The sequence below is a fragment of the Thunnus thynnus genome, chromosome 2 (genome assembly GCF_963924715.1).
Source record: "Thunnus thynnus chromosome 2, fThuThy2.1, whole genome shotgun sequence".
Classification (NCBI taxonomy): Eukaryota; Metazoa; Chordata; class Actinopteri; order Scombriformes; family Scombridae; genus Thunnus; species Thunnus thynnus.
In genome coordinates, this window is record NC_089518.1 from 19,072,527 (window position 1) to 19,094,257 (window position 21,731).

The following is a 21,731-nucleotide window of genomic DNA, read 5'->3' on the forward strand; positions in this document are numbered from 1 at the left end:
AATACAGCCTAGCCCCTATATACCCACATATTGGTGTACATGCCACTCCGTGTTCAAGTGTGCAGGTGCAAACACAAATCCACAAATGGGTGTAATCTGTGTTTGAGGATGACGCATTTGATCTTGTTGTGAGCCACGCTGTCAACAGTGTGTATTGTCAGTATCATTTTAAAATTCGTTTAAGTAATTTTTGACACTGGATGTGCCTCTCTTCAACATAAATACAGTATGCAAAGAACAAAATCTCACATCCAAAGCTAAATGCAAAAGAGAAAAGCCTCATTTTACTAGTTTCATCAGTACATAACAGTAAATTGTAAGTGAACTTTAAGTTAATTCTTCTTTCAGATTAATTTTATTGGGATCGCCACACATTTACCACCTCAGGGCATTATGAAGAAGATCCAATCAATTATTTTAAGTGGAGGAAAAAGTTGTTTACCTTGTGGAAAAGTATAAGAAGTAAAAAGACCTGCACTGAAAAGTTTAGCTAAATCTATTTAAGTATACATATATCTGATACTTTATACTGACTATTAAGTATCAAAAGAATTAATTCTGAAAAATGTTCCCTTTTGATTCATTTAATGATAATTTAAATGATAGTATATTATAATAAATTACAAATAAAAAGAATGTATTATTTATTGATTCATTCAGGTTCTTATGCTGTATGTGCTGTAGATAGCACTGTTGGATTGTAGCCTACAAACCCCAGCTGTTTGTTATATTTTACCATTTATTTTGCACGTAAATGACATAGACTGTTCTGCAAAACAAAGCTGGCAACTCCAACTGTCAGATACATGTATCAGAGTGCAAAGTAAAATATCTATTTCAGAAACTATAAAGTATCACAAAGTAGCAGGCCAGACACTCAGGAACCAGGACCCAAAGATTACTGTTGCGCTGTCACTACATGATCTTAACTATGAAACAGTCAGTTTACCAAAACAGGGTAACCATTATTAGGGTAAAATAACTTGAAGTCATTGAGAGTTCATACAATTAGGTCACAGTCTCCTAAATGCTGCATTTGGGATCATTGATGTTGGTAAAATATACACATATAAAACAGCCCCATGACTTTTCTCTTTGATTTTCTGTGACCATAGTTTGTAAGATACATATGATGCATTTTATATTGCTTAATAATGTCACAGAAGTAAAGTCAGTCTCATTACAGTCACCTTCATAAGGGAGCAGATAACCAGAGACAGACACCCAGTCAGTTGCCACAAAAGCTCTATGCATGGAGTCAATAATCATATTCTGAAAGGAGAATCAATAAAAGCAGATACATGGGAGACTGTGTGACATCTGATGCAGGTACCGATTTGTCATGTGTGTAGTGGTGACTTTTTTTTTTTTTTTTTTTAAACTTTATTAACAGCACAGTCATATTACAATACAAACTGTATAGGGGGTATTGAAGAAAAAATTAAATAAGCTAAACTTGTACAATGTAAAAAGATGAAAAATACAGAAAGTAAGAGAGAAAACTAAATAAATATAAATTGAATATGGTTGAATTAGCAATATTGCAAACCAACTTAAATCATATGGCAATATTGCCCACAATGTTTCTCATGAGTGGTTGTGGTGTGATTTTCTCTCTTCCGGTTGCGGAGGTCCTAGTGTTCACTTATAGCAGCTCTTAGCTAATCCTGTGCAAAATGGGAAAGTCTGTTTAATTTTTTAGGTCAAATTTTAAACTAAACGGCGTTTACTTTAAAGACATGTTTCTTTTAAGACGGTCGTTTCATTTTTAACCCTTGCGAATGTGAATAATGAAATTCTCGTATTTTATTTTATTCTCACTGTACAGGCATATCTGAAGACACCCTTCTTACCCAGAGCTTTAGCGTGACCTCTACTGCAGTTGAAAATACTTGGGAGCGGAGGTTGAATCCATTGATTTTTGACGATGTAACTCATCACTAGAAGGATACGGTGACAAATTTGAATGAGAAGCTGCTTCTTTTTTGTGTATAACCATCGCAAGAAGGGCTTATGTGCTCCTCGCCGCTGGATTTCCGACTCGGGGTGCTCAGTGTTGTCGGGGTTGAGTCCGTTTCAGCTGCACTGCATCAACATGGTGAGTGTGATTTGTCGCACTTTATTGATAAAGCATCAGCTGGTAACATCTAATATCATGTAGATATCTACGGCGACGTTGTTGACATGTTTTTTATACAGTATGGTATTGTGTTTGCAGTGCAACATTAGCTTAGCCTGCTAGCCACGGCAGGTGCTTGGCTAGCTGTATATAGCTCACTAGCTAGGTGAAGAGGTGTGAAGTATATGCAAATAGTCTTGTTCTAAGCAGTGTTCACTTGTAAACAGTGTTTTCTACTGACGTTAACTGGTGTTTCAGGGCAGAGGCTGAAGAGAAGTTTTAATTTAGCAGCCTGTATCAGTCAGTATTAGCAGTTAGCATGCCATTCATCTGACAGCAGGATACCTGTTTTTGGAGAAGTCAAGGTGTGTTCACTGACCTGAATCTGCTCAATTTGACCTCAGGGTGCCCTTAGAGGAACTGTGGGGTAAAATGCCATTATTTGTAATCTATTCGTAATTTCACAAGTAATTATTGAGCACTATCACAGTTGAATTTCATTTTGACAAGGAATTTACAATACATGTCATCAAAATATTGTTTCTGATTTACTGAAGGAAATTGATTGGTGTTAACTGCTTGTTGTACTGTGTGCACCTTTGTAATCACACCTGTAAATATGTGAGTCAAATAAATACAGATCTGCATCCATGATAGTGTTGTTAAAAATGAGATTATGTGATTTTCTCCTAGACCCCAATAATTTCCAGAGTTTCTCCCAAAAGACTGTCGATGTCCTAAATCTTAACTCAACTGGCAACAGTTGAATTTGACAATATCAACAGTAAGCTGGGATGAAATGTATTGATATGTGGAAGCTCGAACTCAACTCATCATTGATGTAATCATTGGGATTTCTGTTAATGTCAGTTTTGTTTAGTTACTTTGTATATTGTGTGGCACATCATAAGGTCAAAATGTACAACTTCTGCTGAATGTTATATTGTGTTACAGGAGCTATGACAGGAAAATGCAGGCGTTAAATTAGCATCAGTAATGGGGAAATAATTGCTAAGCAGGAAGAGGCATTCATTCTCCAAATCAGAGAGATAGAACAGATGGTTCAGAAGATTGTCAGTTTACTGTAATACTGCCAGGGCAAATTGTCATACTGGGAAAAAGAGACTCCCTCCTACCCCCCCCCCCCCCCCCCAAAAAAAATGCCAATAAAAATGTAAGCTACCGTACATCACCTTAATGATGATAAACATCTTAGATGTTATCTAGTCTCTTATTGCAGTATTAGTATTATGGTCCCTGTCTAGCAGCAACTACAGCTGCAATATATTTTTTATATGAAAAAAAGATTTCCTACTCTCAACAGTTTACAGCTAGAGAAACACACCCAAGAGTAGTCAAGATGAATAAAAAGGGGGGAAAGCATCGATCAATAAGAGGTTTCAAAGTTAGTTTCATGGTCAAAATAGTAGTGAGATGTTTGAGCTCTTATGGATGGTGGTTATCACTGCAGCTCCCACTCCTTACCCCCTACAGATTCCATTTGGTTGTTGGGTAGAGGGGGTCAAGCAGACTGGCCAAGATAAGAGAGTCCATGCTGGCTCAATTTCCCCCAGGCCCAAGATCCTTGCAGGTTTCCCACAGAGAATGGTCAGCACCCACCAAACCAAGGATGTGTGCCTTTTGACCTATATAGCATGACCATTACACACAGTGTCTTGAGTCGGAGAGGTTGTGTTTGGCCATGCGTCACATCTGAGCAAGGATAATTGCCAAGTTGATGGCACCCACTCTCCTCTCTGTGGCTCCAGAAGAGGTATTGACTTCTGCTTTTTGGAGCTTACACCATGCTGGGTGACACAGGGGATCCCCATGACCAATCCAAAATCTAGGTCTAGCGTGCAAGTCTGGCCTCATCACCTCGTCTGTCATTCATCATACCTACTGCTCTCTGACATAGGTTAAACCACCACTCAAAAACATGTTTACTAGTGTTAAGTACATGGGTTGATTATTATGATGAATGTTTCATGTATAAGCAGGATGTGTGTGAGATTAGATTAGCATGTTCAACTAGCCATAGTGCAGAGCAGATGAAAACATTACTTATAGTAAGATTTTCAAATATGGGAACGTTAGTGAAAACACTAATACAACTTGTATGTTTAAGCATTTTTGATTGGCGTTAATAGAGGCACTTGTTTAAAAGCTTGAAGAAAGATGCTAAAGGCTTCACCAACAAAATAGATTCTCAAAATCAACACCAAGATACACTTTAGAAGAAATTAGCTCTTCACTTGTAAATTAAAGAATTGAGTGAGGGTGGGGAATTTTATTTAGCCTAATATAATTGAATATAAGATAAACTGCAGTTTTGCCAAATTAGGTGGTGCATCACTGGAGCTAGCATGAGGGTAACATACCTGGGTTATCAAATGGGCTGGAATATTAATTGTTATTTGTCCTCTCAGAAATGGACTGACTAACATGCCACAATGTTTCATTTAACTTTATATTTCCTTTCCTTCTTCATGATTCAATTGATGTAAAGCAGTCTGTAGTCTAATTGCGGTAGTTGATTTCCCTATACATTGTGTATTGCAAGTTGAGAAGATAAAGAAGGTTGCAGGATTTATTGTTGTATATCTAGGTGGTGAGTTTGCAAGTGTAGACTCACTGGTATTATCTCAGGTGCTAGCACATAGCCTATACAAGACCGTTGTCAGAGAAGAAAATATATTTTATTGGGGATCAGTTGGCTAATTGGTTCTTTTTGCTCAAGTGTGTGCAGGCACAGATACCAATGATTCCTACTGATTGCTAAAGAGATAGGCCAACCCACAGACCTTACCCTACAGTGAGTGGATAAAAGCGCAGCATGATGGGAATGATTCTGGGCTCTTAAGCCTAAGTGAATATTGATCTAAGTGTGCCAGGTTGATATTGAGCTCCTTATGTTGCTAAATCTTTGGGTACCTACCACAGGAGTGCTGGCTGTTCATTCTCCTGGGCGCTTGGAGGCTGACATTGTGACTGATGTTGCAGGCAGAGCGTCATTTAGTGAACACACTGTTTACACTAATAAATTCACTCATTTTACTGAAGCTGGTTAATTAATAAAACCATGCCTTTTAATCCATATAATTGAACTTAGAAAAGCTGATGTATTTAAAATAGTTGCCATTATTATTATCAAGATAAATGTGGCATTTTTTTGTTTTGTTGGGGTGGGATGATATGAATTACAATCTTCTATTATATGTAGTTTTAAGCCATTTTCACATATGAACTCTGGGCAATGTCCAGAGAATCAGGTCCAGACATTGTCCAGAGTTGCCCTTTCACACATGCAGCACACAACAGGAGATTGTCCGTGTCAGATGCGTTCTCACCTACTGGAAATACTTTGTCTGGTTTAGGCGAGGGGTGGTGCCTGGGTAGAGCGTGCTAGAGGTGAGGTGGGGGGAGGATGTGCTGAGCAAAGCTCGGGAAAAACTCAGCAGCCAGACATTTCTCCGTTCTCTGTTTAGGGGCGGCTGAGATTGACACTAAAATGAGAATAACTGGTCCACCTTAAAGGTCAGTCCACTTTAAGTGAGCCTGTTCAGGTTAGGCTAACCCATTGTCGCTAACTTCGGGGCTAACCCCCTTCACTGTTCCAGCAGTTGGGGAAACAACAGAGGAGACTTTTCTTTGTCTAGAGAAGCTGCAGCATTTAACTGACACACTGTAGCCTGTACTGGACATTTATTGCCACATTGACAACTTACTGCTAACCTTTTCCTCTGCTCTGCTCACTCTCTCCACTCACTCAACCACACACTCACTACGCACACACATTACGCACGGCTCTATTCCTTAAAGGAGCCACACTACCAAGAGCTTCCCAGGCAACGACACTGAGGTTGACTCATGTTTTGGAACAGCGCCGCACAGAGACTCCCAAACACTATTGATTTTCAAATGAATGGATATTTGGCGTTATTTTTGGCATTAAAAGAGATTTTGTGGCCTGGTGGATTTTCTCAGGCATGTACAGTTATAGGGGAAACGCTGGGCTCAGTCAGACATTACATGGACTTTGACGACTGATTCGGACATTTGCGTTCACACATACAGCTCCTCCAGATAATGTCTGGAAAATATCAGGGTTGCAGTGCATGTGTGCAAGGGACTTTAGATTTTAGTAGCTACACATATCATTATAAAGAAAGAAGTATAACACCGCTGCAGCTGCAAAAGAGAGGGAGACGGCGTTGGAGAACATTGCTGCTCGAGTCATTGCGTAAATTTAAATGTAGTCTTTTGCAATCACAATAATAATACAGGGGAAAACTGCTTGAATGGTCGACTATTAATTTATTTCATTTAGGTGCAATCCCGCGGGGGAGAAGTGCACTTGAGCTAAGCTCAAAAAGATAATTGTCTGGAAATGCTAGAACATCTACGCGTGGTCTGATAACCATCTCCCGACAAATATTTAATTCTCTGCGCAGTAATGCTGCACCTTCATCCACGGGATCGTTATCAAAAGGACATGCCATATTAGTGAAAAAAGTCGCCACCTACTGTGCCTAATGGACTTCCAATATACTGAATCTGATTTTTTTAAATGACAGACGGCAGAACTAGGCTACGCCAAAGCTCGCCTGCTGACTGAATGAATGAGGAAATCAAACGGAGTGTGTGGCTCTGAAAGAGGGCGGAGACTGAGAGAAACTCGAGGTTCATTGAGAAAAACCTGGTCCCAACCCGGTTAGGTTCATAGAGTCTGTTACTACGGTAACTGATCGAGAGCTTAAGATATCTCTCTCTCTGAAACAGGCTAGAGTTACCCCTCTTTCTCTGGTTTGAGTTACCCCCCTTTTCGAAACGGAAAACTCAGAGTTTCCCTCATTTCAGGGTTAACAGAGTTTCACTAAACCTGCTTTGTGAAACGGACCCCTGGTAATTGCTTTGCAAATGCGCCTGCAATCGCTTAATACAACCAAAGTATAAAAGGGAGTGCTACTTTGGTAAAACATCATTGAAAAATCTCTTCTAGTTATACGTTGTCACGTCACCTAGCACTACGTCACCATGTCTATACCTAGCTATAACTTGTAGCCTTGAAGATGTTTTGCCACTCATGCCAGAGGCTTCCTCAGTTGGGCAGATTAGTGGGGAGTCCCAGGTGTGTCCATGATGTCACATGAGCGTTGTCAGGGTCATGTAATTGAGAGCCACATGAGTGAAGGTGTTAATGATGTCAAGGCACTTGGAAAGAAATGTCAAGATGACATTGTAAGTAAGCTAGTAGCCCAACAGATGACTGTCTGCCACAATGTCACAGAAGTCCTGGGATCAAATCGATGTGTCCCCACAGTAACAATAAGTTAGTAGTGATGAACTTTGAAACTGTACACCGGGCTTTGTTTATAGTAAAATGAAGGTCATTCTGTGTTTGAGCTCTGGGTCGTAATCAAGATTGTGGACCCTAATCTTGTACAACCCTTGTACAGTATTTACAAAGAAAACATGCTTTCCTGTGGTTGGTTAAAAGCATCTACCTTATGCTGTGTCATTGACTGCATTGTAAATCAAACATCTGACCTAGGAAAGGGCCGTGTAGTCTTTCACATCAAAAGGATTCATCCTCTTTGGACCATTGACATGCTCAGCAAATTTCATGGTAATCAATTAATCATTTAACTAATTTCTTCAAACAAAAACACCAGTTTGTTGCTCCAAGGTTCTAAAATGTGGGACTTTACTGCTTTTCTTGGTTCTTTCATTATAGTAAATTGAACATTAAGGGGTTAGCCGGTTAGACAAAACAAGACATTTGAAGACATCACCTTGTGCTCTACAATGATGGACATTATACACAGTTTTCTGATGTTTAATAGACCAAACGGTTAATGGAGAAAATTATTGGCAGATTAGTCAATAATGAATATACTTGTTTGTTGCAGCCCTAAATATCTGTCATCATAAAAGGCTGTCTGACATACTAGAAAGACAGCTCCAGGAAGTTGCTCAGAATAAGTAACCTAATTTTATTGTAGTTAACTTCAAATACAGATGATTTTAAAGAGATGCACAGATGTTTGATAAACTGCCATGAAGATAAGGTGCTCATGTCGTTAAAGTTTTGATCTGAGTTCTTCGGTTTCTTTCTGCACTGTGATCTTGCAAAGTTTGTTTGCACAGTGTCTGTGGTCCTAAATCATTTAAAAAAACATTGTGACTTGCATATCAACTGGTTTGTGTGTTTTGAACTGACACTTTTCATTTTGTGAATGTTACCTCCTAAAAGGTGCGACAAAAATAAGACAAAAAATGTGTCCAAAAAAGAGATTGGACTTGCATTTGATTGCATTTGAATTACATTTAGCTTATACAGTACGAAGTTCTTCAAAACTATGAATCTGTATCAGTTTATATAAACCTGTAGTTCGTATGTGTAACTGCTTTATGTCATGTGTAATTACTATTTAAATGTGATCTTAAACCCCCCCCTCTCTATATCCACAGGGTGTGATCGGTGTGCAGCTGGTGGTTACCATGGTAATGGCCAGTGTAATTCAAAAAATCATACCTCATTATTCCTTCGCAAGATGGCTACTCTGCAGTGGCAGGTAATTTAAAATCCTGTACATCCTGTTTCACAGTTCATTCAGAGTGCTACAGTTTCATTTCTTCAGTTCACCCGTCTTCTGAGAAGTTTATTTCATGTAGAGTCAAGAACAATGGAGATCAAAATGTTTACTGAGACTGTTCAAAAGGGTTTGGATAGTAGAAGAAAAAGAATCATTAAGTCATACTGCAAAGACCAAAAGGCATCAAAATATTGGGATGACCCAAGAGGACGGTGCATAAAAAGTGCCCGCCTCATCTCCTCTAATTAGTGCCACATATGTTTTTCAGTAAACAGCTTCTTGGAACACATTTAATAATTAATTAATTTTCTTTTCAGTGCACTGTGAAACATTCTCGAAAACTTTTACCCTAAGCTGGCAGTCTGGAGTATATTCTGTAATTAATTTTCCATAATAAATAAATATACAAGGGGGGAAAAAAAGCTGTGCTGCGGCTCCTTCTATCCTCCTCTAACCCACAGAGTGCATCTCAAGATGCTCTGATAAGAGGCTTCCTAAACAAAGTTAAGGAGGTTCAAAACAGCGCTCCTGTTGCGAAGCCTCACACAAGTGCTTTTTAGATGTATATCAGAGTAGCTGATGTAAAGTAAAGCTTTGAGAAATGTATGTGTGTGCGTATGTGTGTGTCTGTTGCTCGGAGGTTAATCATAAAGCTCACAGCTGTTACAAATTGATGCTTTGAGTCATGTTCATAGAACCGAGACTTAATGTCACTGCTTTCAAGAGCGTTTTTCAATAAGATTTTTGATATTATTTTTTTAAGGAGAAATGTAAAAGCAATTTACACTTTTAACAGTAAGTGAAATTCCCTTCATTCTTAACAGAAATGGAAGTGAACAGACAAGGAATTATACAATATGTCTCTTGTTTAAGCCCGAATCACTTAACCTATTCTTTCCATACCTCAGAATAATCATAGTAAATTATTTTATGTTTTAATAGTTTCACAGTAGGGCAGCAAGTCTAGCTCTGGTCTGTCCACAACTCTGCTTTATCTGGTTTACTGTGTCCTCTTTCTCACTGGTTCCTCCTCTGTCCATGCTGATTCCACACATCTCTCTCCTTTTCTTTGTTCACAGTCTGCGGTGGTACCAGCACCCTACGGAAGATGAGTTGAGGAGCTTAGCTGGGAAACAAAAAGGACAGAAGAGGAAAGACAGGTATGTGTCGTGGGGGTGGGGGTGGGGGGTGGTGGTTGAGAGGGGCTATGGTTTGGGGGTTGGGGAAATGCAATGGCACAGACGAGGCACGAAAGGCACCCCTTTCATCAGAGTGGAAAGAAAAGATGAGAGGTAGACATTTGAGATGGATGGAGACCACAGGCATGTCGGCGAAGAGATGAAGCTGATGTGTTTACGTGTTTACTGATGTTTTCTTCTTTTATGGCTCCTCATCTGGGCTCAGAGCAACTCAGCTTAGAAGTGGCCCTGTCTAGTGGATGTGAGGAAAGTCAATCCTTTTTTTTTTTTTTTTTTTGGAGCCAATATTATTTTGGCTATTTTAGGGGATGATGGTTTTAAAAAGATTGCATCCACTCTGAAATCAAAGTTTCCCAAACAGCATTATATCTTCAGAGTGGTCAGATGTCAAGCTTTGATTCTGGTAGATGATCTTCCTTTAAGACTACTTTGCAATAAAAAAAAAAAAAAAAACATTTCAGTTTTTTCAGGGCTGCAGGTGGAGGTTGAACCATATGTCAATCACATGAATTTAGTGCCGTTTCCTTTGTACTCTTCTTTTAAATGTGAATTTAAATCAAAGTCACAACTGAAAGTTAATCCTTACTTTTCCACATGGTGTCCAGCTCCTAACTTAAAGCGGTTTTGTAGAACAATCCTTTCTCTGACCCTGTATGAGGCAGGTCAATGCTCTCTAGCGCCACATGTTCAGTAATCCCCTGAAGAAAAAGATGGACCACTGTCCTTTTGCCAGCTCGTGCCATGCAGCTCCGTTCCCTTTGTTAACGGTCTGCCTCACTCAGTCAGGGGCAAAGCTGAGCCCCTTTTTTCCTGTCAGGTGCCTCAAAGATGAAATCTGTCCGGGGCATGTTTTGCCCTAGACTCTTGCAGTGGTATTGTCCTGTGAATCCAGCGCACACACAGGGCTGAACAAACAAAGCCCAGAACTGACGAGTCCCATCAGACAGTTCTTCAAGGCCAAAGAACAGCTCTCCATTCACCTGCTGTTTGTGACTTTGTGCTGCCTATGTTTTCCCTTTGGTCATGGAAAAGTACTATAGTAATAAAAGTGAGCTCACCAATGCCTGCTATTAAAATTTTTATCTCTGAGCTGCATTATATGTAGAAACAAGGAAAAGTTCATGAGGCGAATTGTGCTCACATCTGCTTTACAACAAATTAACTTGACTTTGACGGTCAACATAGGCGATATAGTCTTAACATTTACCTGTGATGGATTAGCTATTACAATAACTCTTTGTAAGGTAGGACAGTTGTGTACTTTGGTAAATATTCAGCAATAATGTAAAATACATAAATTATTATTTATGGGCCAAAACATTGAAATCTCTGTAGTATGCTCTTACTTAGTTGAAGGACAGATCTCCACCTCAGACCACCATCTTGCTAAACCTGCAATATTTACCCTTGAAATGCTAAAAAGGAGTGAGTGGAAATGTTTTGACTGCTCTTTTCTTTTTAACTGTATAAAAGGAAAAATGAGACAAAAATGTCTCTTTTCATCATAATCCTGATGTTATAGTTTGTATTTCTACACAGGTTAAAAATTGTCATTGGTCTAAAATTCTGTTGCATTTTAGAGTTGCTTTTTCTCAATTTCCTGACACTAGTTGTTGTTTTGCTGCTCTGTCCTCTTTGCCCTAGGAAGTACAATGGTCACATAGACAATAAGCCGCTAACAGTTCCCAAGGACATAGACTTACAACTGGAGACGAAATGCATCACAGAAGTCGACACATTAGGTATAAATCAAAGAGGACAAATATCTGCTGAAGAAAGTTTCGTTTTGAATGTTCACTCATACACGTTTGTGTGTGTATATACTGTACCATAAGAATTTTATTCTTGAGTATCTGGATTTAATTATACTCTTTATGCCCCCAGCATTGCACTACTTCCCAGAGTTCCAGTGGCTGGTGGATTTCACAGTAGCAGCAACTGTGGTCTATCTGATAACAGAACTCTACTACAGTGTGGCTCAACCCTCGGGAGAGATGAACATCAGTGTGGTCTGGTGCCTGCTGGTACTCGCATTTGTCATGTATCCTTAAATCAGTCATTCTTTACATCTTGGTTAGCCTTTTTAGAAGTTCTTTGAATTGGTAACACACCTGTGCTATACATCATGTCTGTAGGTCGGTTGCTAACATTTTGGGTTCCAGCCGAACAAACCTGTTTTCTATGGACTCTCCTCTGCTCACATTTCCATTATTTTCACTTACTACCATCCTATATATGTTGCAGTTTAACATCTCTTTGTCTATAAGAGAGACCAAATCATTCCAGCTTGATTGTATGGATGCAGCAGTGGCGACGAGAGGCTATAAAATGACTCCTAAAGCGTCCACTGGCTTGACTTCTAGCACCTTTATGCTCCACAGCTACCTGCTATTTTGCTACGCTGAATGATGGTTAAATAATATGCATTATCCTCGCCACCAACCACAGGAATCAATCTTTCCAGTGCTCCTGGTCAGGCCCAGCTCACCGTGGTCAGATGGTGTGTCATTTCCTGCCTACGTCGGAGATTGGAGGCCCAATTTTCACAGCCCAACAGACTGATATGCTTGGGGAAAAGGACAGGCCGGGGGAACAGATGAAATGGTACTATGAAGATGAGGGAATGTGTTGGCTCAATATATGTGTTAATGGGACACTTGATTTCAGTTTTCCTATTTCAGCCCTGATGACATGTTTAAGACTCCTGCCCTTGAGATCAGCGCTACTGCTCTGTTAACCCTCTCCGATAATACCGGAGCAGCATATTCTTCAAGTAGCTGCATCTAATAGCACCTCCCTTTTTCCCCCTTGTTTACTGAAATGTATAAATGTGACTGAATATCCTAACCTTTGGCCAATGCTGACAGGCCAACACAGGGGTATATTAATTGTAGCCCACTGCATGACAGCTGTATTGCATGGCTGTATTTCTCTTTTCAGCCTCATGCTGGCTCAAACTGGTCTGGTGAGTGTTTATACAGCTGTCTTCACAGTCCTGAATAAGGGTTAGAGGAAGAAAGAAGACTCCTTTGGATTGAATACCATTCTTGAAAGGGAGTGAAAAATTGGCATGTTGTCACCTGAAATGTTACAGAAACTGAGTTTCATCTCCGTGGTAACCAGAGTTCACTTTAGAAACTTGCTGTATCCGTACCCCTCTGATCAGGGTAGACCGGGGGAGGCATAAAATACTATTACGACCTCGATGGCATGCAGTGGTCCCAAAAAACACACACATTCTGCACCCGCACATGCTGTGGCATTAAGGGGTTGAGGGTTCACACAGGGCCTGTAAGTAAGCACAAACTCTGCGTTTGTGTAAAGACGAAACATTTTTGTATGGTGAATAGCTGTGTGTTACTGTGTTCAAACTGTTTTATATTGATTGATGTATTTCTGTTTCCCTTGAACCTGTAAAAGGCATTGAAAATGTATCCGCAAAGCAATGCTTTATATACCAGTGTACTTCTGGAGATGTCTTCCTTGACTCTGTCACTACAGTAAGACCCTTTTCTCTCTGACGGCCCACTACTTCAAGTTGGAGGAAGGAGGCGAGCGCTCACTCTGCATTACTTTTGCTTTCTTCTTTTTTGTCAAAGCCATGGCTATTCTCATCGTCACTGAAAACTACCTAGAGTTTGGTCTGGAGACCGGTGAGTGCTGCATCATGCTTTTATGTCTAGAAACCTAAACTGACCCTTTTTTCATAACAACAAAATTTTAATACTTTTGGCCCTAGTTGGTGAGCTGAATATTTCTTCTTCTAGGTTTTTCAAACTTCTCTGACAGTGCTCTACAGTTTCTGGAACACCAGGGCTTAGAGTCGCAGTAAGTACATTATCAGTATTCCCATAGTATCATCATTTTTGTTTTCTCTGCCTTCATGAATTCTTTATGACTCATGAACCTACACCAGTATCTCACTGTGTATTTTCTCTTTTACAGGGGTCCCATATCTAAACTCACCTTCAAGCTGATCCTGGCCCTACTCTGCTCCCTGATTGGGGCATTTCTAACTTTCCCTGGTCTGCGATTGGCCCAGATGCACCTTGATGCTCTCAATCTGACCACAGCAAGATTTACACAGTGAGTCCACTACAGTAATTGTCTTCACATCTGTGTTCAGTCATGTATTTTTCATTGAATACCTTTTGATATCTTCCTTATCCTTAATAGTAAGGATGGAAAAGCTGGAAAGTCATGGCGACCTTTTGATGAAAAGGCTTTTTAAACGATTTAGTGTTGTCTTCCTATAACAGATTAATAATGGACAATTAAACAACAGGTGAAAAACTTCTTTCACATATGCAGTAGTACTCCTCAAGACCCGTAAACAGACTTTGATGTGTAAAATCAGTGGAGTTCCCATTTTAGATCAGTTTCTGGTCAGGAAAAACTGTAATGTCTAATTTTTTTTACATACGTTTGTTGTTACATATGTTTAATGATTGAATTTCATTGGAATAGACATGTGTCTGCTGATATTATCAAGCGTGGTCTGTGATATCTGTGGTTCTGTGTTTGTTTAAACATAGCGCTCAAATATCTGACTATCCTATCTCGGATTGCCACGAAGCCAAGTATAGCACAGTTGTACTTGTGTCCTACTATTCAGAGTGTGTCAGATACAAGAGAGCACCCTGTAAGCCAGATGAAGACTTCCTCATTTGGGGTTGATTTCTATTTCAGAACTCACTGGGTGGCACATCTACGACCACGATAGGGGGTGCAGTGCAGGGAGCACATTGCATCCAGATAATCCACTTTAGTATAGCAGACTCTCCAAAATGGCTTCTTCTTCCATTCCCCTCTTAACTGTCATGAGCTTACATCCTCAGACACTGTCACTAACGGGGATTATCTACAAGCCCTTCAAAATCTATGCTGTAGTTATCTTCTCACCCCTCTCTGGGAAAGTTGCTCTGATAATATGGACCATATTCTTCAGTATGTTGACTTGAAATTCAGAATAAATAGCAAAATTTTTAGTGAGTTGAGTTTTTCCTAAATATGTGGGAGTCATCAATGGTTATTCTGAGCAAATATGTCTTTATCAGTCTGTCTTCTCCTTCACCTCCCTTTTTCCTGTAGGACTCTGCTTCATATCAACTTCCTGTCCCCTCTTATCATGGTCCTGCTGTGGGTGAAGCCCATTACCAAGGACTACATAATGAACCCCACTCTGGGAAAGGAGAGTGTGCCTTTGTAAGTAGAAGTAATTATCTGGTTCTGGCAGTCCTTTAAATGCCTGATCCAGATGTGCACTGTACAGTAGTTTCTGTGGCCAGTATGGCACCTCACTTGTACACACTGCATTTCTTTTATTACTAACATTTCTCCTGCCCACAAATATAAATAGAATATAAATTCTTTTCTAAGTAAATAGGGATGCACGATATTGGATTTTTTGCCAATATTTTCCAACTCATTTTGGACAATTGCAGATGCTGATACTGATATATGCACACATTTTTTTCCACCCGGCTGAGGAGACCGTTACACATGCAGTCATAGATTGTACTAAGTTTGACCAAGAAAGATAATATATGAAGGAAGAACTTAGGAAGACTGGAGTTCAGGAGCTCAGCATTAAAACTTTAATGAACCTGCCAAGTGGGTCGAGCAGTAGAGTTTTCTTGGAGTTTATTAGACAGACAGGATTAATGGGTAGGATTTAATCTCTGGTCCACACTCCAAAGCAGAAGGTGGCAGTAATGCACCGCAATACACTGGCTGCCAACCAAAAAGTAGAAGAAGTTGGGGTTTTTTTTCCAAACAGAGTGATACATCCTGTCAGCCAAGGTGTTTCCTACTTGTGAAGCTAAACACAGCAGCTGTGCTGGCTGTGCTTCCCTCTGGCCATGCTGTGGCTAATGCTCCATGAAGCTGAATGACGTAGAGCCTGAGGAGGAAGTACCGGGACCGTTAGGGTGAAACAGTCCATAGAGGGAAGCACAGCCACGCAGCGGGGGAGAAGGCGATTGGCCTGTCATATCAGCAGAAAAGTTCATTTCGGGCCAATGCCAATATTATCGTGCATCCCTAATTTGAACATTTACAATCATATGTTTGGATACTCATTTAGATAATTGAGGTAAGATGCTTTGTAGATTCTATAAACATTTCATAAAAACAAAAGTGTGCTGAAGGAATATGTCCTCACACCCCTTGTTTATTGATCTTTATGTGGCCAGTTGGACTCTCACTTGATATCTAGCAAGCTAATTACCTGCCATTCCAACTAGGAAGATGAGACAGCATCGCTGATCTGTGAAAATAAAAGTAACTAGCTTTTGTGCTGGGAAAAGGATGTAAACTATGCAACAGTGGTTATGAAAATGAAATTTGTTAGTTAAATGGTCGTATTAGATAAGGAATATATTCAGCTCGTAGATGAAGTGATGACAGTAAACACTTTGCCTGCTTGGGTTAAAATTAGGCTGTAATCAAATGCACTCATACCTTGAGGAAAGCTTTTAATTATAACTGCTCGCATTTGTTTGCTGGTTGTTCATTCCAAGTTGGCATATTCCAATTGTTACTTAAGTTTGAATCCTGTGATGTGGCTGTGATAATATCCAGGACAAACCTGATTAAGACTGGTACTTGTTAAAGTACCCCCTTTTTCACCATTTTATCTCTCAATTTCACACTCTTACTTTTTCTCCTGAGTTGCATATGACGTCTTCTGCTCTTACTATCTTTTCTTTCTGTCTCTTGTCTACCATCTAAATGATGGAGCAGTTACATGATGTGGTGAGTTCGTGGGCCAGCAAAGCTGTCATCCCTTTATCATCCTTCGTCTCTTACTCACTCCTGTCTTTCTATTAATATCAGGATGACTGAGCAGACGTATGATACGTTGCGGTTATGGGCCATCATACTGATGTGTATGCTCCGGCTCGCCATGATGAGACATCATTTGCAGGCCTACCTCAACCTGGCCCAGAAGGGTGTGGACCAGATGAAGAAGGAGGCGGGGCGGATAAGTACCGTTGACCTGCAGAAGATGGTGATTGAAATGATTTGCATAATAATCCTGATTATACCTCCTGCAATTCTGCACAACTTGACTGTTTAGCTCTGTGATTCCATAGTAACCACTTAGATGGAGCCACATTGCTGGTTTTTCAGAAGTGGAGAATTTTAGGATTAAGCCAATTTCCCCATATTAAAAGCAAATATGGACACATTTAGGGCCCTATCTTTGAATGAAGGAGCAAAGCACAAAACTCAATCATCTACGCACAGAGCATGCATTATGCAGGAGGCATGCTGAACACCTGCATTGTGCTTGGAAATTGGATACATTATCAGTGGTAGGTGATCACATCATCTCCATCATACCCCAACAAGTGCTCCTGAAGCACTGTTTGGTCTAGTCCAGAGTCTTGCAAGTGTGCATATGTATTAGTCATATAAGAATATATGGAGCTGAAAAGATTATGTCGAAGGCAGGAAATGTCTTTTCGATTATTAGCTGAGTTCCATCTCTGGAGATTTTGAAAGTTATGAGCTACAACATTGGTTTGAAGGAAAATGTCAGACAGGGTTGATGAATCAGGTGCACTTAATTTTGTTACATGTCACAAAATTAAATCATGATGTAATAATTAAGCACATGATGAAATTACTTGGAAACATTTACATTGTTACTGAGTTGTACCTCAGCAAAACTTAGTGTCTTACTAATATGACAGTTGACCATTTGCCAATAAGTCTCCCTATATTTTGTATTGTGAGACAATTTGTTTTTTGTTGTTTTTTTTTCTTCTTCTTTTTGTCAGAGAAACCAGAATCTTACAAGCAGTTTGTGTAACAGTTCATAGTAATGGTATTCTTCTTTTCTAATTTTACCCAGGTTGCACGTGTTTTTTACTACTTGTGTGTAATCGCACTACAGTATGTGGCACCACTGGTGATGTTGCTGCATACGACCTTGCTGCTAAAAACCTTAGGTGAGTCATGCTTTCCTCCTTAGAATATCTGAGTTTCTCTTATAAGTTGCAGCTATTTCCTCACTCTGTTTACTACAGGTGGACACTCCTGGTGGGTCTATCCTGAAGAAGACCTGCCTTGCACCCATGAAATGAACTCTGATTCTGCAATGGAGGCAGTACCAATAGCAGCCCCAACACCAGCTCCAGTAATAGAAACAGGAGCACGGGCGTCAGTAGCCCAGCTGTCGATGGCCCTGGGAGGCCTGCGGACTGTCTTCAGCCCCCTGCTTTTCCGAGGCCTCTTCTCCTTCTTTACTTGGTGGATTGCAGCTTGTCTCTTCTCCACCTCCCTCTTTGGCCTCTTCTACCATCAGTATCTCATGGCAGCATAGCATCACCAACCTGGCAGTGGCACCCAGACTCCCGCAGGGCTGCAGTATGTTCGGCCTGATCAAAAAAAAAAAAGAACTGCGTGGGGGCAACAGAGGCCTATTGATGACTCTGCTCCACAACCCCTCCTTCCCTTCCTCCCTCCCTCTCTCATAATGACTGACCATATCATCAGAGCTCCTGGTTCAACTTCCAGTGCTTCCTCCACAGATGAATCTGTGAACTCTTGTCATTGTTTTTACTACTACGACCACTACCTTTTTATTTGGAGAGCAAGATTTATAAATTTTAATAACAGACTAAATTGTGAATTAGAATAATAATAACCAGTGTCAGTGGGTTGGCACAGTAATGAGAAATTGGTTCAGTTTGCTGTATGAAATTTGAATGGTACTATGAGGTAAAATACTGTATCTTAGATGCTGACAACTAACTACATGTTAAAATGTGGTGTGGCAGTTCTGCTCCTTCCCACCAGTTTTAAATGAGCCAATGGGGAGATTTAAACTAATGTTCTTTTTAATACTTGTTCACAGTTTTTCACATGGAATGACTTAAACCCATCAACATTTTCAGATTCTTGATATATTGGTTATAGGTACTTCAGTAAGCCCTAAATTCAGCCCCTTCACAACTTGACGTGTGGCAGGAGTCAGTTTTTGGACTGTTGCCCTCCAACTGAAATTCCTTTCATTATCAATGGACTCTAAATAGTATTTACATTGAATTGCACCAGAAACGTATACAGAAAAGCATTTGCATGAGTCATGAGTTGGTACACGTGTGCAGGGCCTTGACATTAGAAGAAGTCACACAACAATCTATATTCCTTTCTGTATAACACTCCATTATAGTGCTAAATTGAAAAAAAAAATGCATTGTAGCCTATAGAAGCTGCATTTGGGTCACAAAATATAGTTCAATCAAGAGATATTTATGGAGGTTAATGTGTGACATTGAAGCCCAAAATCACCTTTACCTACTCCGAGTAGTTTCTTCCTTGCGTTTTCAAACGTTTTGGAGAACTGATAACTGCCATTATTGTGGCTCCCTGTGTTAGTCTTTTGATCAGAAATGGTAAATTTGTGTGTCAATAGCCTGTTAAATGTCCAAATTTCATTGCCACGGGACAAAGGTGTCTGAAAGAGTCTTAAAATGGTGCGGTAAGGACCAGTGCATCTGTTTGGAGGAGGAGGAGGAGGAGGAGGGAGGGAGGGGCAGCCTGTTGATTTTGCCAGAATGGCTGGTTGGGAAGAACTGGTGGCAATCTCAGCTGTCAGCTGAGCAGGGTTAGAGAGTGGACAGTCTGAGGAGAGTCGTACCTGCACAGGAACAAGAAGAGATGTTACACTCACAGGGGAAACATCTCATTGACTTGAAACTGATGTATTTAAATGTGTCTAACTGAACTTGCCATGAAGGACAAACCTAGGTTCTTAAAATAAGAGGCGTTCCAATAGATTTATGATTTTTAACATGCATTGTAACCTCCCTGGTTTAATCTGAGCCATTTTAGAAGAGATGAGAGCAATTTAAGCCGTTTTTGAGCAGCATTGATGATTTAAAGGGAGGACGGCACTTAGGGTTCAGTAAAGGTATGTGCTTGTGTCTGTGTGTCTGTCTGCATGTATAGGATCTCTGCTGAAGGTCAGCTGTAATCTGAAAGGGCATTGTGATCAAGAGGAGATGATGTCAACTAACGTTGATAAGCTAACGCCTTTATGTTCTCCTTTGTAACTTTTTTTTTAATTATTACCCCTCCTTTTGCTTTCAAACTCATTTGAGAACGATCTTTTCTTTGTTTTTATTGTTTTTTCTAATGGATCAAATTGTGGATTTGTAAAACTTGATTTCAAAATGGTGCCAAGTGAGTCTGTTCCCCTGTCCTCAATTGCTGTAGATTTGGTGTCTGCCAGTGTTTGAAACTACAACTGGACTGCAACACTGGGGGCCTTATGATTTCTGTAGATCCACATTAAAAAAAAAAGAGGTCTGGTGCACAAAAGGTCATAACGGTATTTACAAGTCTCATTGCATACTGTAATATTTTGGTGGGTAAATGTACGCACAAGACGTCATTGTGTTGATGAGGCACTGGGCCAATATGATTGTCCAGTCTATTCAAGAATGTAGGGTACATGGTGGTACACAATCTTGCGGTTGTCTGGCATTTTGTTTCGTCTTTACATTTGTTATATCATAGAGCTGTGATTTATGAATTCCAGCTCTATGAATTTTGTACAGAATACATTTTACAAAGTCGAGCAGCACCATATCACATTTTTCAGCTCCTGATGTCGAAAGTCTTAGCTTCAGTTTGTGTCTGTTTTAAATGATGGGGAATATGCACATAATGAATGTATCAATCCTGCCTAATTTCTAGATTGTTTTCAAGAAAATGATTTGTATGGTGAGTTGATTTAACACGCCCTCCCCCCACCCCTGCACTTCCCGAGCTCTTTCCTTGTCTACTACCATCTGTTAATCTGCCTTTCCCACAACTGTGTGTGGTTAGGTCAAACAAAATCTAATTTGTCCTAATGACTTTTTTTAATTGATTTTTTTTTTTTTTTTTTTTGTATTTATTATACATGTTGAGGCCTGTAAACATTTCTTATTTTAACATCAAACACTTTATTTTGTTTTATTGGAGTGCATGGTGACTTAAATCAGTTGTTTGACAAATCAGTTGCAAATTAAGCGTTTTTTTAATACTCTGGTCTGGACAGTCATGAAAAAGCTGGGGTACTTTCAGAATTCATTGTTTCTTCTGTTTGTTACCACTGAAAGTGTTTATTATACATTGTTGCATTCACAAACATTGTTGTTCTTTCATCTATTTATTTCTGCTTTAGATTTTGTCTTAAATAAATTATGTTCTTTACTTTGTCCATTTTTTTTTGAAGGATCTTACATGACCAATCCACTGGCTTCATATATGGCCTCATCAGTGGCACAACAGGGAGATGGGTTTATCCATGATGCTTTATATGCGTTTGGCACTTTGGGTATGTTTTTGTTTAAAAGTTAAAGCAAGGTCTGTTCTAAAAAGTAGAAATATACATGGGTTTATTGGTCTCCGTCATTGAATGCTGGTAATTGTTACCTAGATGACCAAAGAGACCAAACTCAGTTCATCCATATTCACTACATTTGTGAATGAATTGCCAAAATTACAGCAAGTTAGTATCCTCATTGAAGTTTCATGATACTCTGGCCGATACAAGACAATGACTAACAATTTCAGAAATTATGCCTCACCCAAGGCTTGTTTGTAAAATAGTCAGTTCATTGACACAATCTGTCTCTGCGACAGGAATCCTTGAAATATAGATGAGAACAACATTTTTTTTTTTTTGGCTTGTTGCAAAATTTTTCACACATTTTAGCTAGTTCTGTGCTTAAAAAAATTGAATAGGTTTTTTTTTTTTTTTTTTTTTTTTACAGGGATGAAAAAGAAATTGACTGATTTTGTACCAAGTCA

General features: G+C 39.7%; 1 protein-coding gene across 1 annotated transcript; it reads left to right on the top strand.

The window, feature by feature from the left end:
- Window positions 1-1,838: 1,838 nt before the first annotated feature.
- Window positions 1,839-21,131, top strand: tmem161b (transmembrane protein 161B). Its single transcript, XM_067608034.1, has 12 exons — window positions 1,839-2,098; window positions 8,594-8,697; window positions 9,798-9,878; window positions 11,562-11,659; window positions 11,802-11,958; window positions 13,419-13,570; window positions 13,685-13,745; window positions 13,863-14,003; window positions 15,009-15,122; window positions 16,755-16,929; window positions 17,779-17,875; window positions 17,954-21,131. The coding sequence occupies exons 1-12, from the start codon at window positions 1,967-1,969 to the stop codon at window positions 18,247-18,249; spliced, it is 1,608 nt and encodes a 535-aa protein (XP_067464135.1). The 5' UTR covers window positions 1,839-1,966; the 3' UTR covers window positions 18,250-21,131.
- The last annotated feature ends 600 nt before the right edge of the window (window positions 21,132-21,731 follow it).

Coding starts and splice junctions, on each gene's coding strand:
- tmem161b (XM_067608034.1), top strand. CDS start 1,967: ATGAGAAGCTGCTTCTTTTTTGTGTATAACCATCGCAAGAAGGGCTTA. Junction 9,879..11,561: donor GGACAGAAGAGGAAAGACAG/GTATGTGTCGTG, acceptor TCTTTGCCCTAG/GAAGTACAATGGTCACATAG. Junction 13,746..13,862: donor CACCAGGGCTTAGAGTCGCA/GTAAGTACATTA, acceptor TCTCTTTTACAG/GGGTCCCATATCTAAACTCA.